The 16,012-nt window shown below is 39.8% G+C and overlaps 1 protein-coding gene across 26 annotated transcripts in view; it reads left to right on the top strand.

Annotated features, from left to right (window-relative positions):
- The window catches only part of EPB41L3 (erythrocyte membrane protein band 4.1 like 3), a 195,664-nt gene that overhangs the window by 134,445 nt on the left and 45,207 nt on the right, over nucleotides 1–16,012 (top strand). For all 26 annotated transcript variants that reach the window (XM_060775089.2, XM_060775088.2, XM_060775084.2 and 23 more), the window contains exons 4-6: nucleotides 5,223–5,327; nucleotides 11,571–11,613; nucleotides 15,471–15,546. In XM_060775089.2, coding sequence (XP_060631072.2) covers nucleotides 5,223–5,327; nucleotides 11,571–11,613; nucleotides 15,471–15,546 — 224 coding nt within the window. The remainder of the gene's footprint in view (nucleotides 1–5,222; nucleotides 5,328–11,570; nucleotides 11,614–15,470; nucleotides 15,547–16,012) is intronic.

Genomic DNA, 16,012 nt, shown 5'->3' with positions numbered 1-16,012 from the left:
TGCACAACACAAAAAGCAATACAAATATTTAGAAAAATATAAAAGTTGCTGGCCCCATTGTGTGTTTTGTGTTTTCCCCAGACACACCATTTATGTTGATTGAATGACTATAAATCTGATTCTTCAAATAATACTGAAATCAGCTCCATTGTGTAGTCTTATTTCATAAAATTGATTGTAGGCATGTGTAGTGGATGTGAGATTTATATGCACAAGGCACAGAAAAGATATTGCACAGCAAGAGTAAAAGCAAAAAGTTACCTCCAGATTAGTCAACACTGCAAAAAATACCTCATTGAGTTATTTATCATGATAGAGCATTTCAGGAGATGAAATACTTTGGAAGTTCACATGTTTTTAAAGTACAGTAAAAATATTTCACCTCCACTTAGCTTAGCTTAGAAGAATAAAAAAATGTTTTCTATGATTTATGGGTACAAGTGGAACATGTTGAGGCACTTTTGTCAGGAATGAAAGAATGGTAGCAATACAAGAAGAGAAAAAAAATCATGCCTAATAAGAAATCAGTAATGGGAATGTTTGGACTGCAAGCTGCCTACTGTTTCAGTGTCTTTTTTTTTTTTGCAGCCACTAAGATGGACTTCAACTCCCACAATTCCTAACAGCTGATAAGCTGGCAGGGATTTCTGGGAGTTGAAGACCAAAACAACTGGAGGACCAAAGGTTTGAACCATTGCCCTATAGCTAACCTCCCATTAGTTTTGAGTTTGTTTGTTTTTTCATTGAAAAGTCTCCCACAACAGCCAAGGTCTAAGGAGAAAAAAAATACCAGTACTCTGGAAATAACTGAAACTGGAAATGATACCATATTTCCAATTCAGCAAAAAATACCCCCATTCAAGTTTCTTGGGAACATGGAAACAAAAATCCTGCCCTGCAAATTACCCACCATCAGTTTAAAGGATTTGGGTAGCAAAAATAAACTATGGAAATAATCGGTACCCTCTAACTAAATGCAATCCTATTGGTTTTTAGACATTTCTTTCACTGTTTTCTACTATGCTAGTTAAGATGGGCGACTGAGCAGATGTCTCTTCATACATTTTTTCCAAAGTCACATGAAGCCAGTTTGCAAGTGCAGATTTAGTCTACCATTTTAGTGTATTCCCTTCTGTTTCTAAAACACTGGGTCCTTGATGATAATTTGAATTTCAGTTTTTCAGTTACTGGTTGTACATTAATTATTAATGAGTGTTTATTTCTTAAAATAGATCTGTGTTCCTCCTGCAGTCCTCCAGTGAAACACCTTAACCTACAGCTGTTCATTGATGTTTATCAGACTAGACAGCTGTGCAAGCTCAGGAACCTGCCAGTTAAAACATCTTTGAGCTTGACCTTGCTTGACTTTTAAATGACAAAGTATTATACAGATGCAGATTGTACCACTGTACCTTAATTCAGAGTCCACCAACTTTGTTGATTCCAGTCTTCCCATAGGCTCTGTGTTCACATGTCTATTTCTCTTGACTAACACCAAAAGAAAGTATTGTTATGCTATATTTATTTAAAGACATAATATTTTTGGACAACTCTCCTGTCATTGATTTAAATCCAATCCTATGCCAGTGACTTCCAGGAGGATGGCAGAGACTTCTCCTTAAATATCCATCCACCCATAGGATTCTCTGACAGGTCTTCCAGCCCTCTGAAACAGGCCTTGAACCAGAGGAAGGGGAAATGTCTTTTCTCCCAACCAGGTTAACAGCACCGAAACTTTTTCATAAAGCTTTCTGGGAGCCATGTACAAATAAACACAATAAAAAGAATAAAAAAAGCCATTAAATACTTGCATTTGTGTTTTTTCAGGCTTCTGAATGGGAAGATATAAAATAGATGGTCCTTCTGCTAAATAATTTGAAAGAATTTAGGGGAAATAATTGATAGATGGTTATATAACATAACACACTTCCCATTTCCATCTTCCTAAATGGTTTTTTGATGACTTTTTTTCCTGAAGAAACTAAAGAATTTGAGACTAAATATCTGGCCTTTGGGGGAGGTAGCAGAATAGCATGAATTTGCTTACCATAATTTTGTTGCAATACAATTTCAATTGAGAATGATAATATTCAGCGATACTCATTATTTTTACTGCATTGAATATGTATCCTTATTCCTATTTTGTATTTTTGTTATTTGTTTGGGTATCTCCTTGTAGCAATTAAAGTTGGGCTTCTGTTTGCTATAACAAAATAGTGAAGAAATGTTCTACTTTCACAGTGGGTAGCCCACAAGATATAATCTAGAAAGTAAATTCCATTGAATTTGGAAAGCCTTGTTTCTGAGTAAATCTGGCTTTTAATAGAAGCAGAGATCTCTCTGATGATACTCAGATATTTGGACCCTGCTGTACTTGATGATGGTGGTGGCTATTAGGATTGGGCATTGGGGGTAAACCTTGACCCATTTTATGTCCCAGCTTTTGGTGGGGGCCCCAATCACTGTTTCGGAGCCTCCAGAAATTGGAAGGGCAGATATCTGTTTTCATTCTGGGGTGCCAAAAGATTTGTTTTCTATCAGCCCATTACAGGGATGGGGGAGCTTCCCAGGCACCTCTTCCCATGCACTTTAAGGGGGCTTCTTCTTCTGTTTCTTTCTACTCTAGAGGAAGCACTCCGCTGCAGGCACTCACACTTTCCGGGCCTTCACACCACATGCACTTTCCAAGGCAAGGAGGCTGCTCTGCTCATGAAAAGCAGGTGAGGAGCCAATCTTGGCTCCTGCTTGCTTTTGTGGCAAGCTGATTTTTGTACCAGGAGGGGGTTCCCGTTATGTGCTCACAAAGTACCAAAAGAAACTAAAGAAATGGGAGAAATGAATTCCAGGCACAACTTGAGTGGCTATAGGAAAGAAAGGAAAGGCAGAGATGAGGTAGAGGAACATATGTGTGTGTAAAGGTGGACATTTCACTCATGCTGTAGTCAATCCTTTGAAAGCCCTTCATGCTTTGAAAGCCCTTCCTGTCACCACAAGAAACCCTTATTAAAGAATATTAAATAATTGCCATGACACTGGATTGAGATTGGTGATTTTCTGTGCATCCTATTCATGCTACTCAGAGGTCTGTTCCATTGAGATTGATGTCCAAAAAAAAGCAAAGAAGAGATAGGAGCAGGAGAAGGTTCCCTGGGCAGAAGAGCAGTTTCTTATCACACTTGATTCCACTCAACTGTGTGCTTCTCTTTGTAAATTAATTCATTTTCTCTGGGGTAGGTAAAATTGTCTGAATTCAGTTCTTTTCTTTTCTGAAAAGCTTCTTCTCATATAAAAGCAAATGCATAACACACAGGCACACACCAACAATAAAGCCTCCCCCACATTAGGAAATCAAACAAACAATGGTACTCGCTGGCAGCTGAATACCTTCTTCACTTTCTTGCTGCAAAAAGGAGGAAAGATGCCACATGGCAAGCTAGACAAGGAGGGTGCTAACCCATTAATCCTTCTTTTGAAGACAATAATTATTTAGTTTGTGTCACAGCCCTGGTTTATCAAGATGACTTTAAGATGTTGCATTCATCTGTTTGTGTTGCTTTTATGGAGAGGAAGAGAAAAGCTTGCCTCTTAGGCTGAGTGAAGAAAACCATCCCTCCCCTCTCCCCATGCTGTCACTGCATTTAATCATGCACTGGATTGGGGGGGGGGAGGGGATTGCTACCTCCCATTCCAGTTCCTTCTGATTTTAGGGACAGCTAGCAACAGAAATAACACTTTATCAGGATAGAGATAAAACAACAGTCAGCTAACAGACAGATATGAACGGAGGTTTCAGATGGGTGAGGCTTACTACCACCATCACAACTACTAGTGTTAAGTTTTTAAAACTGAATTAAAGTTTTAATTTTGATTTTTTTTTCATATCAGGAGCGACTTGAGGAACTGCAAGTTGCTTGTGGTGTGAGAGAATTAGCCGTCTTCAAGGATGTTGCCCAGGGGACGCCCAGATGTTTTGATATTTTACCTTCCTTGTGGGAGGCTTTCCTCATGTCCCTGCATGGAAGCTGGAGCTGACAGAGGGAGCTTATCCGCACTTCCACCGAATTCAAACCCCTAACCCAAGGGTCTTCAGTCCTGCCAGCACAAGGGTTTAACCCATTGCACCACTGAGGGCTCGTTTTGATAATTTTGATCGTTTTTTTTAGTTATGTTGAAACCTATGTTGTTCCTAGTAAAGGTAAAGGTTTCCCCTGACATTAAGTCTAGTCGTGTCCGACTCTGGGTGGTGCTCATCTCCATTTCTAAGCCAAAGAACTGACGCCGTCCGTAGACACTTCCAAGGTCATGTGGCCAGTATGACTGCATGGTGCACCATTACCTTCCTGCAGAAGTGGTACCTATTGATCTACTCACATTTGCATATTCTGCATATTTTCGAATTACTAACAGTGGGAGCTCACCCCACTCCCCAGTTCAGCAGCTCTGTGGTTTAACCTGCTGTGCCACCAGGGCCCTAATGTAATCTAAATCAAATGAAAACCTTTTAAGAAATGGTTAAAAAGAAATCTCATCTTAGCTTTTCCTCTGTTTCCCACCTTAAATGCTCTGAGCTATGGTAAACATTCTGTTTATGGAAATGCATGAATGAAACTTTTAAAGAGCAATGTGTAGAATCCAGGGACATGCTTTAATGGGAAATTAAGTCTGAAATGTTTGTGTGATCTGGCTGTGTTCGATTTTAAACCTGTACACTTTACAATCCAGTGCGCAGTTATTTGGGAAGAAACTGTTATTACTCAGTGGGATTTGAGTAAACATGCAGCAACAATTGAATAGCCTAGATGAATTTGGCAGTGATTTGTTGCATCCCACTATCTCTGGGTCAATATGTTTCCTCTCACACCAACTTACATTTGTGGTCAAAATGTGTAAGATCCGATTTCCAGCTATGGTTGAGGTTTCATCCTCTACTAGAAAAATGTGGACAAATTCATTCCGTTAAGTAAATTAGTCACTTTTCCTCTCTCCCACATCCACTTTTAAGATTTCCTGACCATGGTGAGACCTACTCTTATCCACTCCTCACTCTGTTAAGCTGTTTTAGTATGGAGAAAACAGGAGCTTATACACACTGATAAAGGATTAAGTCAATCTTCACAGAATTATCGAATACTGTAGAATTGTCTTGTTTTGGGGAAAATTGTATGTTTTCAAATTTACAGTTTTTCCTTCTCTCTCTCTCTCTCTCTCTCTCTTTCCTGTAGAAACGCTCAAAGGGCCAGGTTTTGTTTGACAAAGTGTGCGAACACTTAAACCTCTTAGAAAAAGATTACTTTGGTCTAACATACCGAGACATGGAAAACCAAAAGGTAAAATTAACTAATAATTTAGAAAATTAAGATGCAATAGTGATGGTGAAAAACTATTTAAAATCCAAGGATAGCTATTTAAATAAATGAGATCACGATTTTCCTTATGAGGTGCAGGGTCTAAAACTGGTAATGTCCTAGCATTCAAAATGCTCCTTCATGTGTGATTATAGCTCATGTTGAAAATTTTCCACTGTAAAGCAGGTTATTGCTTCACTAACTCATTTCTATATTGCCTGATGTATTCCTGTTATTTCTGATTTATTCCAGTTGACATGGATTTGAAAATAAATTAAAATCCTACATATAGCTCTTTTCTTTATACAATGAAATGTTAATGCTGTGGCATACAAGCTGATTCGCTACATGCACAAGCTGATTTTTTTTGCTTCCAAAATATTTTATTACCTTTAAGTGGGCCAATAGAAATCCATGGATATGCATTAACCTTGGTGAAGAAGTGTAAAATAATAAGGAGCTTAGAATACATAAGCAGATTTCTGTTGTTCCGCTGCAGCCAATATATAGGAATTTAATTTTAAAATAACTTATACTTCTGTGAAGGAGAACTCTGTACTTTAAATTTGTTCAATAGAGTATTGTAAATAGTGAAGAGGTACAGAAGAACCAAATAATCAGGGCAAACAAGTTGCAGGAAGGACAAACTCCTGCCAGCAACAGCATCCACACTGTAGTCCACACAAACATACCCAACGTTTAAGAATTGAACATGTTCTTAAATTTGCTAATAATGCTGCAAACTGATATTCCCTAATCCAAAATTATTGGGACTATAACTATTTTGAAGTTTGGGACCCCCCCCCCTCCCCTCACACACATATATTATGGAATACTTGCACTGAGATGTGCACATATAATGAGGTATCATGCAATTGGGACCTAAGTCTAAATGTGAAATATTTCATACACACCTTATTTACATAACATGATGATTATTTTGTATGCAATATTTTAAATACTTAAAGCTTGTGTACATTGAACTATGAGGAGGCAAAGGTTTCATTATCTCAGACACCTGTGTGGATAATTTTGGATTTTGGAGCATTTCAGAATTCTGAGTAAAATCACGTTCAACCAGTTCTCAGCAATAACTTGTTACTCTCACAACCTCTGAGGATGCCTGCCATAGATGCAGCCGAAACGTCAGGAGAAACTGTCCGAAAAACCTCAGTGATTCCGGCCATGAAAGCCTTCAACAATGCATAGTAACTCATTAGTTCACATGTCAATATGTGCATAAAGTGAGAGCAGTTTTGCCTTTTAGAATGGAATACTCTTGCTTTCGCCACATCAAAAATCATGGAAAAGTTTTGAAAGATGAAAAAAGCAGATTATGGAAACATCTAAGTCAGTTTCAAACTGCCATTGAATAAAGTGGTTTTGCTGTGCAGATGATTGCATAGGAAATCTTGGTACTAGTTTGAGGCCTGGAGTGGGTGATTATACAAACTGCAGAGCACTGATGCACATTAAGGGCTTTCTTTTGCATGCTTTAGCGTTACTTTATTATTGTGGTGAAGTGTGAATTTTAACCTACAGTTATGTATAATTATAGATAGATGTTTAAAAAGGGTAAGTATTTAAAATAGCATAACTGGGGGGATGGTAGCCAGCTCAGCTCACTCTGAGCTGGGTTGCCATGGAAAAAGAGGCGGAGCCAGCTGCCACTTGGCAGGGCAGGCATTTTAAAATGGTCAGTCTGTAGTCTGTGAACTGCAGGACAGGCTGGTTCTCCTGTGTTGAGAACCAGGAAAGCAGTCTGTAGTCGGAGAACTTCAGGGAAGGCTGGTTCTACTGTGCTGAGAACCAGAAAGGTTTAGGCTTTTAGCCTGTGAGGTTTAGATAGGTCAAGTTGACTTATTTAGATTAGTAGTTAGTGTATGAGTCAAAAGGTGGAGAGGGGGAGAAACCCAGTAAAGATCTTTACTGCAACAGAAATAACTTAAGGAAGCTGGTACCTGGAGTGATCTGTTAAGGAAAGAAACACAGTTTGAAGAAAAATAAGTTTAAAACCTGTCTAGTGGAAGGAACAGTCCTCTTAAGAGTTATTTTATGAAATGTTATAAATGTAACTTCTAAAGAAATGTGCCTCTAAGAGTTGAGAAACATTGAAACCATTAAGCTTCTTCTATACTTCAATAAACTTGTTACAGTTTCACTTAAAGCCAAGTCTCTGTTATGAATATTTTCAAGTCAAGCCGCGCTACACATTGAAGGAAGACCAACAAAGTATTCATAGAATCATAGAATCAAAGAGTTGGAAGAGACCTCAAGGGCCATCCAGTCCAACCCCCTGCCAAGAAGCAGGAATATTGCATTCAAATCACCCCTGACAGATGGCCATCCAGCCTCTGCTTAAAAGCTTCCAAAGAAGGAGCCTCCACCACACTCCGGGGCAGAGAGTTCCACTGCTGAACGGCTCTCACAGTCAGGAAGTTCTTCCTAATGTTCAGATGGAATCTCCTCTCTTGTAGTTTGAAGCCATTGTTCCGCGTCCTAGTCTCCAAGGAAGCAGAAAACAAGCTTGCTCCCTCCTCCCTGTGGCTTCCTCTCACATATTTACACATGGCTATCATATCTCCTCTCAGCCTTCTCTTCTTCAGGCTAAACATGCCCAGTTCCCTAAGCCGCTCCTCATAGGGCTTGTTCTCCAGACCCTTGATCATTTTAGTCGCCCTCCTCTGGACACATTCCAGCTTGTCAATATCTCTCTTGAATTGTGGTGCCCAGAATTGGACACAATATTCCAGATGTGGTCTAACCAAAGCAGAATAGAGGGGTAGCATTACTTCCTTAGATCTAGACACTATGCTCCTATTGATGCAGGCCAAAATCCCATTGGCTTTTTTTGCCGCCACATCACATTGTTGGCTCATGTTTAACTTGTTGTCCACGAGGACTCCAAGATCTTTTTCACACGTACTGCTCTCGAGCCAGGCGTCCCCCATTCTGTATCTTTGCATTTCATTTTTTCTGCCAAAGTGGAGTATCTTGCATTTGTCACTGTTGAACTTCATTTTGTTAGTTTTGGCCCATCTCTCTAATCTGTCAAGATCGTTTTGAATTCTGCTCCTGTCCTCTGGACTATTGGCTATCCCTCCCAATTTGGTGTCGTCTGCAAACTTGATGATCATGCCTTCTAGCCCTTCATCTAAGTCATTAATAAAGATGTTGAACAGGACCGGACCCAGGACGGAACCCTGCGGCACTCCGCTCGTCACTTCTTTCCAAGATGAAGAGGAAGCATTAGTGAGCACTCTCTGTGTTCGTCCACTTAACCAATTACAGATCCACCTCACTGTAGTTTTGCCTAGCCCACATTGGACTAGTTTCCTTGCCAGAAGGTCATGGGGGACCTTGTCGAAGGCTTTACTGAAATCCAGGTACGCTACATCCACGGCATTCCCCGCATCTACCCAGCTTGTAGCTCTATCGAAGAAAGAGATCAGATTAGTCTGGCATGACTTGTTTTTGATAAATCCATGTTGACTATTAGCGATGACTGCATTTGTTTCTAAGTGTTTGCAGACCGCTTCCTTAACAATCTTTTCCAGAATTTTGCCCGGTATCGACGTGAGGCTGACCGGACGGTAGTTGTTTGGGTCGTCTTTTTTTCCCTTCTTGAAGATTGGGACCACATTGGCCCTCCTCCAATCTGCTGGAACTTCTCCAGTTCTCCAAGAACTCTCAAAGATGGTTGCCAATGGTTCCGAAATGACTTCCGCTAGTTCCTTCAATACTCTTGGGTGTAGTTGATCTGGCCCTGGGGACTTGAACTCATTAAGAGCGGCCAGGTATTCCTGGACGACTTCTTTCCCAATTTGGGGTTGGATGTCCTCCAATCCCTCACCCACTCCATCTTGCTGAGGTTGAAGACTCTCTTTTTGTGAGAAGACCGAGGCAAAGAAGGCATTAAGTAGTTCTGCCTTTTCCCTATCCCCTGTCAGCATTGCCCCATCTTCTCCTCGAAGAGGTCCTATCGCCTCCTTGTTTTTCCTTTTTCTACTGACATAAGAATAGAAGCCCTTTTTATTGTTTTTAATGTCCCTGGCAAGTCTGAGCTCGTTTTTTGCTTTAGCCTTGCGGACCTTTTCCCTACAGGTGTTGGCTATTTGTTTGAATTCTTCTTTGGTGATTTCTCCCTTTTTCCACTTCTTGTGCATGTCCCTTTTGTGTCTTAGCACAGTTAGAAGTTCTTTGGACATCCATTCTGGCTTCTTTGCACTTGTCCTATTTTTTCTCTTTGTTGGCACGGTTTGCAATTGCGCCTTGAGTATTTCACTCTTGAGAAATTCCCATCCATCCGTAGCTCCCTTGTCTTTTAGTATCTGTGTCCACGGAATGCTGCTCAGCGTTTCCTTCATTTTTTGGAAATCAGCTCTCCTAAAGTCCAAAATGTGGGTTTGACTTGTCTTAGTTTCGGCCTTCCTTTGTACCTCAAATTGCAGGAGCACATGGTCACTTGCCCCTAAGGATCCTACCACTTCGACCGCATCGATCAGGTCCTCCGCATTTGTTAGGATGAGATCAAGAGTAGCCAATCCCCTTGTTGCCTCTTCTACCTTCTGGACCATGAAATTGTCTGCAAGGCAAGCGAGGAATTTGTTGGACCTTGTACTCTTGGCCGAGTTTGTTTTCCAGCAAATATCGGGATAGTTGAAATCGCCCATGACTACTACATCTCTTTTCTGTGCCTGTTTGGTCAACTGTTGGCAGAAGACTTCATCAAGATCTTCCTCCTGGCTTGGGGGTCTGTAGTAGACGCCTACAACGACATCTTTTTGAGTCCCAGTTCCCTTGATTCTTATCCAGATGATTTCAAGCTGGTTTCCCAGATTGCTGTCTTGAATTTCTTCTGCAGCATAAGAGTTTTTGACATATAAGGCTACTCCGCCTCCTCTCCCCTTTGTTCGGTTTCTGTGAAAGAGGTTATAGCCCTCGATGTCTACATTCCAGCGATAGGAGTCATCCCACCAGGTTTCAGTGATGGCTATGATATCATATTTGTGGTGTTGTGCTAGAAGTTGGAGTTCGTCTTGTTTATTTCCCATGCTCTGTGCATTAGTGTAAAGACATGTGAGCCCCTGGGATCTTCCCTTGAGCTGTTTAATTGGGATTATTGTGCTTTTGGCACTTGGTCCTTGTTGTGTTTGTGCAGCCCTCCGTTTAGCCTTCTGGCGATTCCCAGCTATTAGCTGTGTTATCAATTTTGTAAATCCATTACAACTAGTAGGAGACCTTGATAAATCAGTGACGACCCTACTATTCTGGTGTCGTCGTTACAAAGTGGTGGCATTGTTACAATTATCTTGCTACTGCACTTTGAAAATAGCTTTGAACTACATTAAATGGACAGTATAGATTGGACACTTTACATTTCTGACATAGTGTTCTGCATCTCAATAGATTACATCACATTTTTTCAATACTAAGATGCATCTTTTCGCCATATAAATGTCTAAAAAATGGGGTGCATACATTAGAATTGTGAGGACTTTTTTCCTGTTGGTGGTACTAAAATTAATGTGCATCTTACAACTGATGGCATCTCACAATCGATTAAATACAGGGAAATGTATTTTTTTACACCAGCTGTAAGAGTATAGGTTATTTTAAGTGTACACTGTGATTGCTTTTATTATTATCCTCATAGATGGGAAGCAGAAGGTGGAAAGGCTTGGGATTGCCTGGAGTCAGAGAGTGCCTCTATATTCTAGAATTATTGCAGTTTGACATTACTATTGGTGCCAAAGCTGTAGAATAATGGGAATTGTGATTTTACAAGTTTTTCAGCCTTCTCTGCCAAAGATGCTTCATCAAACTGCACACCCCAGGATTCAAGAGTATTGAGCCATGGCTGTTAAAGTGGTACAGACTGCATTAATTCTACAGTGTAGGTGTATCCTCAAGATAACTTTGTACTGAAAACTTCCTAGCTCTGAGCATATACTTTTCCTAGGAAATAGGCTATCACTGGGCACTTAGATTCTAAAATAAAAGCACAAAAGTTGTGAATTTGAAAGTGTTAGTTACTTTGATTCCCCTTGTTCTCAAATGGAATGTTGACATATGTGTTTTCCTCCTTCTCAATTATATTCATGTGACTTATATGTATTTAGCTTCAGTTTGATCACTCTATTATACTTGTTTCACTTATAATTTAATGTGTTTGAGATGAAATGCTTATAATCTTATTCCAGTATTTTAAATGCTTCTTTTCAGAATTGGTTGGACCCATCCAAGGAAATAAAAAAGCAGATTCGAAGTAAGTTTGCCTTTTGAAAGCACTTTCGTCACAAATACCCTGAATACAAAAATATGAAGTCAACCAAAAGTTTTTTTCTCTCTAGGCTTGATGTAATGCTTATTTGTAGAATATATAAGAGCAAACAGATGGTGGTAGTTTTTCTAACACTTTTAAAATAAAAAGTGTATGGAAACAATTACCTTTTATGGCAGGCATCTCCCATCTGGACTTAAAATATAAATTCCAATTCACAAGTGTTCATTTATAGCAAAAGAAAGGCAGCAGACTTACTTAATGAAAAATATTTAATCAAAATTCTGCATGTTTATCTAAAATGTCAGAAAGTTGTACTGTGAAGAAAGGGCTACTAACCAGGTTTGGTCCAGACTCTGTTCATCTGTCAATAGAGTTAATACATTAGTAAAATAGACTCCCTTACTCTGCTAACCTCTGGCAGCTGAATCCTGTCGCACTCACCCACAAATCTGTCACAAAGCAGCTCTTCAGAGCAGACTTGGAAGGGAGGGTTGGAAGTCATTATGTGAATGAAGAAGTCCACTTTTTACTATTCATGTAATACGAAATTTATCATGTGTATTTTTCAAAGCGGCGCCATTTGGGCTCCCAGGGACTTTCAGGTTACTCCCTTTCCCCTCATCCATTGCTGCCTGATTTTAGGTCTCATCTCCAGAAACCACAATTAAAATGAATTGTGATGTTGGATGGAAGCCATGGGCTGCTAGCTAAAGTCTTTATCATGATGGCCATCAGGTGCCCACCGATATAATTTCAGTGGGAGGACCAACAGGCCTGGTCATTATCTGGAGGACCACATGCTCCCCACACAGACCTGAAAGTAGACTTACTCAATGAATTACCAGTAATTAGGCATGTTAATCATGGTTTATTCAGTCCCAATTGGTTTCAGTAGATCTACTTTGGATAAAACGTGCTAGGAATGTCTGGGCATACTGTGTCAATTGGTCTAGTTTTATGTAATTGATACTATGACTTCACTATTCTACATCTGAAAAATCAATATCTGTGTAATCAAGAAAATGTGTGGAATTCATTATTTGGAGGACCAAGTGTTGCCATTCATCAAAGCCAACATGACAGCAATTAACAAGAACCAGTAGTAGGACTTAGAATTTGTAAGCAATTCATCTGCTGTGACACTAGGGGATTGTGCAGAAGGGAAAAAATGACAGTACTGTATTTAACTATAGTTGTAATGTGTGGAAAAGCAAATCTATTTCAGAGAACCTATTGTCAGATAATAGTATTTTTTTTTCTTCCTCAGTAATTAAATAATATAAATCCTACAAATGCCCATTAACATACAGCAACTCCTTTGAGTCACTCTTACCTTAATGATGCCCAGTTGTTCTGGCGGTCAAATAAATCATACACCATACATTTATTTTTGTTATTTATTTATTTATTTTTTTACTTCATTTGTATACCGCCATTCTCAGCCCTAAGGCGACTCATAGCGGTTTACAACAAGCAAAAACAAGGTGAACAATCAAGGCAAAAATTCAATGCGACATCAACAAGGTACTTAAAAACAGTTAACACAGAAACAAATCAAACAATTTAACAGTAATAAACATTCAGTGGCATCTCATAACTAGAATCATGATCCAAACTCGTCAGTCGTAGTTCCATTACCTGAAATTCATTGCACTGCTTATTCAAACGCCTGTTCAAATAACCAGGTTTTCACTTTCCTCCGTAATACCATCAATGAGGGGGCCAATCTGATGATACTCCGAAACTCCGGGTGATCTCTCCCAGCGGCTTCATGTAGATGTTAAACAGCATGGGAGATAGTATTGAACCCTGAGGAACCCCACAAGACAAAGGTTGTGGAGTTGAACAGGTGTCTCCCAATAACACCTTCTGAGACCGACCCTCCAGGAATGACCGGAGCCACTGCAAAACAGTACCTCCAAGACCCATTCCCGCGAGGCGTCCCAGAAGGATACCGTGGTCGACGGTATCGAAGGCCGCTGAGAGGTCCAGCAGCATCAACAGGGACACACTCCCCCTGTCGAGCTCCCGGCGCAGATAATCCACTAAGGCGACCAAGACTGTCTCAGTTCCATGTCCCGGCCTGAAACCAGACTGCATTCAAGATGTGCATTCAAGATGATTCTGACTTATGGAGATCTTTTTACAGAGTTTTCTTGACATTTTTTCCCCTGAGGTGGTTTGTTCTTGCCTTCCTCTGAGGCTGAGAGATTGTGACTTACCTGAGAACACCGAGAGAGTTTTCATGCCTGATTGAGGTTTTGAATCCTAGTCTCCCATATTACAAGTCCACCATTCAAGGCACTGTGCCACACAATGCTAAGCAGTATTATTTAACTAAAAGTACATATATGATTTACTCTAGTTCTATCCTCCATTTTCAATCTGTGTGAAAAATACATACATATGGTATAGGGACAAGAAGATTTGATCTTGTACAGAACCATGGGCTTAAATACACACAGAGGACTTTTTTTTTACTGAAACATAATGAACGATTTGGGGATTTCTGCACTGAGGTTAAACGTTAAGATCTCTGAACAGTTGCCGTTTGGAATTCTGTCTATCCTGGACAAACTAAGGTTTGTTCAAGGGAAGCTATGTGTAGAGATGGATGAAGAAGTTCAGTGAAATTTATTTTATGTGGCAGAAGTTTAATACAGTATTCCAGAGCCTGAAAGACAGAATATATAGGAAATTTGTACACAGCTTGAATGTACAATGTACTGTCAGTGTTAACCTGACTCCTCTTCCATCAAGCACACCAAAGCATTAGTAATACAGCTTGACACACCTTCAACATGTATATTCATCAGTTTAGATAGCTGAAAATAGAATGGCACAAAATGAAAAAAGTACTCAAAATGAAAATGATCTACTTCACTTTGCATTTGGTAGGCAGAACACATACTGCTTCTTCATGAGCTTTGTTATTAATTTTTAGTATGTGTTACCTATCTGTAGAAGTACAGGAAGCTTAGAAGAGAGCAAACAAATAAGAAAGTAAAGAAAGTTTAATAACAGTACTTTTTTAAAAAAAACCAAACAACTACAGTGTTCCCCCACTTATCACAGGGGCTCCACTCCAGGAGCCCTCGTGATAAGTGAAAATCCATGAAATAGGGACGCTCCGCCCATTCGGCGGCAGCCTCCTCCTCCTCCTCGCCTGTGCTTCTGCTGGCTTCAGAGGCCCCTTGGGTGCCATTGATGATGCTGCCAAGCTGAAGCCTCTGAAGCCGGCAGGAGCACAGGCGGCTCCTCCTCTTCCCCCTCCTTCCTCCTCTCCCCCTCCATGTCTCGGGGGGAGGGGGAGGAAAAAATCACAATATGGTGAGTCCACATAAAGCGCACCATGAAGCGGTGAGGGAGCACTGTAAATGCTTCTTTCTGATGCATTAACCTATCAAAGCTTTCTGGAACAAAATATTTTTCATTGTTTATTTCTTTTTTAAGAGGATGGAACTAGGCATATGAATTTATGCTTGGCTGGTATTTCTAATAGTGCTGAAGGTGAGGCTTTGGATATAGTTGTGTATGCCTTGGTCAGAGACCCTACCAAACATTCTTATTTCCATTTTTTAATAAAGTAAACAATATGTTAATAAAAAAACAGTTCTGTGTCTACAGAGTTTTATGAACATTTCACATTAATGGTTCGTTGCTAAGGGACAAATCTCTGCCTCAAAAGAGGAATGTCATTGAAGGCCATGGTAAAAGACCAGCAAAAGCAAAGCTTAGTCATCAATCTGGCTGAACACTGAACACAATTAAATCACTATTTTTGTGAAAGTAATGCACAATATGCAGGTTATCTCAGTAAACTTTGGCTTCTCTTATAGGTGGTGCTTGGCATTTCTCATTTAATGTGAAATTCTACCCTCCTGATCCTGCCCAACTTTCTGAAGATATTACCAGGTATTCAAGCAGTTATCTTCATTTCTTTCCTTAAAGCATGTTGATAGTAATAAGCTAACAGTTTGCCCTACACTGTCAGATGATCACTACTGCCATATTATCATTAGTTCAATGAAAGAAAAAGATCAGAGGTGTTGACCCTCTCCCCTTTCCTCTCCTAAACACAAACTGAAGTTTAGCTCTTGTTGCACTCTAGCACTGGAACACTTTTTCACTCAACACACACCAGAGTCCAGTAATCCAATAAAAGAATGTTTATTTCTAAAAGTATATAAAAAGGGGGAATCCAAAGGAGTCAATAGAAATATAAAATACAATACACAAAAGAAGCCAGAAAACAGTAGCAGTAATCCAAAAATGCCAGGTTAAAACACAAAACCAAGGAATCTAAAATAATTAATCCAAAGGTATATCCATGAACATGAAAACAGGAACTTCTCCAAGATAAATTCTCCAAAGACACATA

This window comes from Anolis sagrei, chromosome 4 (assembly GCF_037176765.1).
Source record: "Anolis sagrei isolate rAnoSag1 chromosome 4, rAnoSag1.mat, whole genome shotgun sequence".
NCBI lineage: Eukaryota > Metazoa > Chordata > Lepidosauria > Squamata > Dactyloidae > Anolis > Anolis sagrei.
The sequence above is the reverse complement of the archived record's forward strand: the minus strand, read 5'-3'. Positions and strand labels throughout refer to the sequence as shown.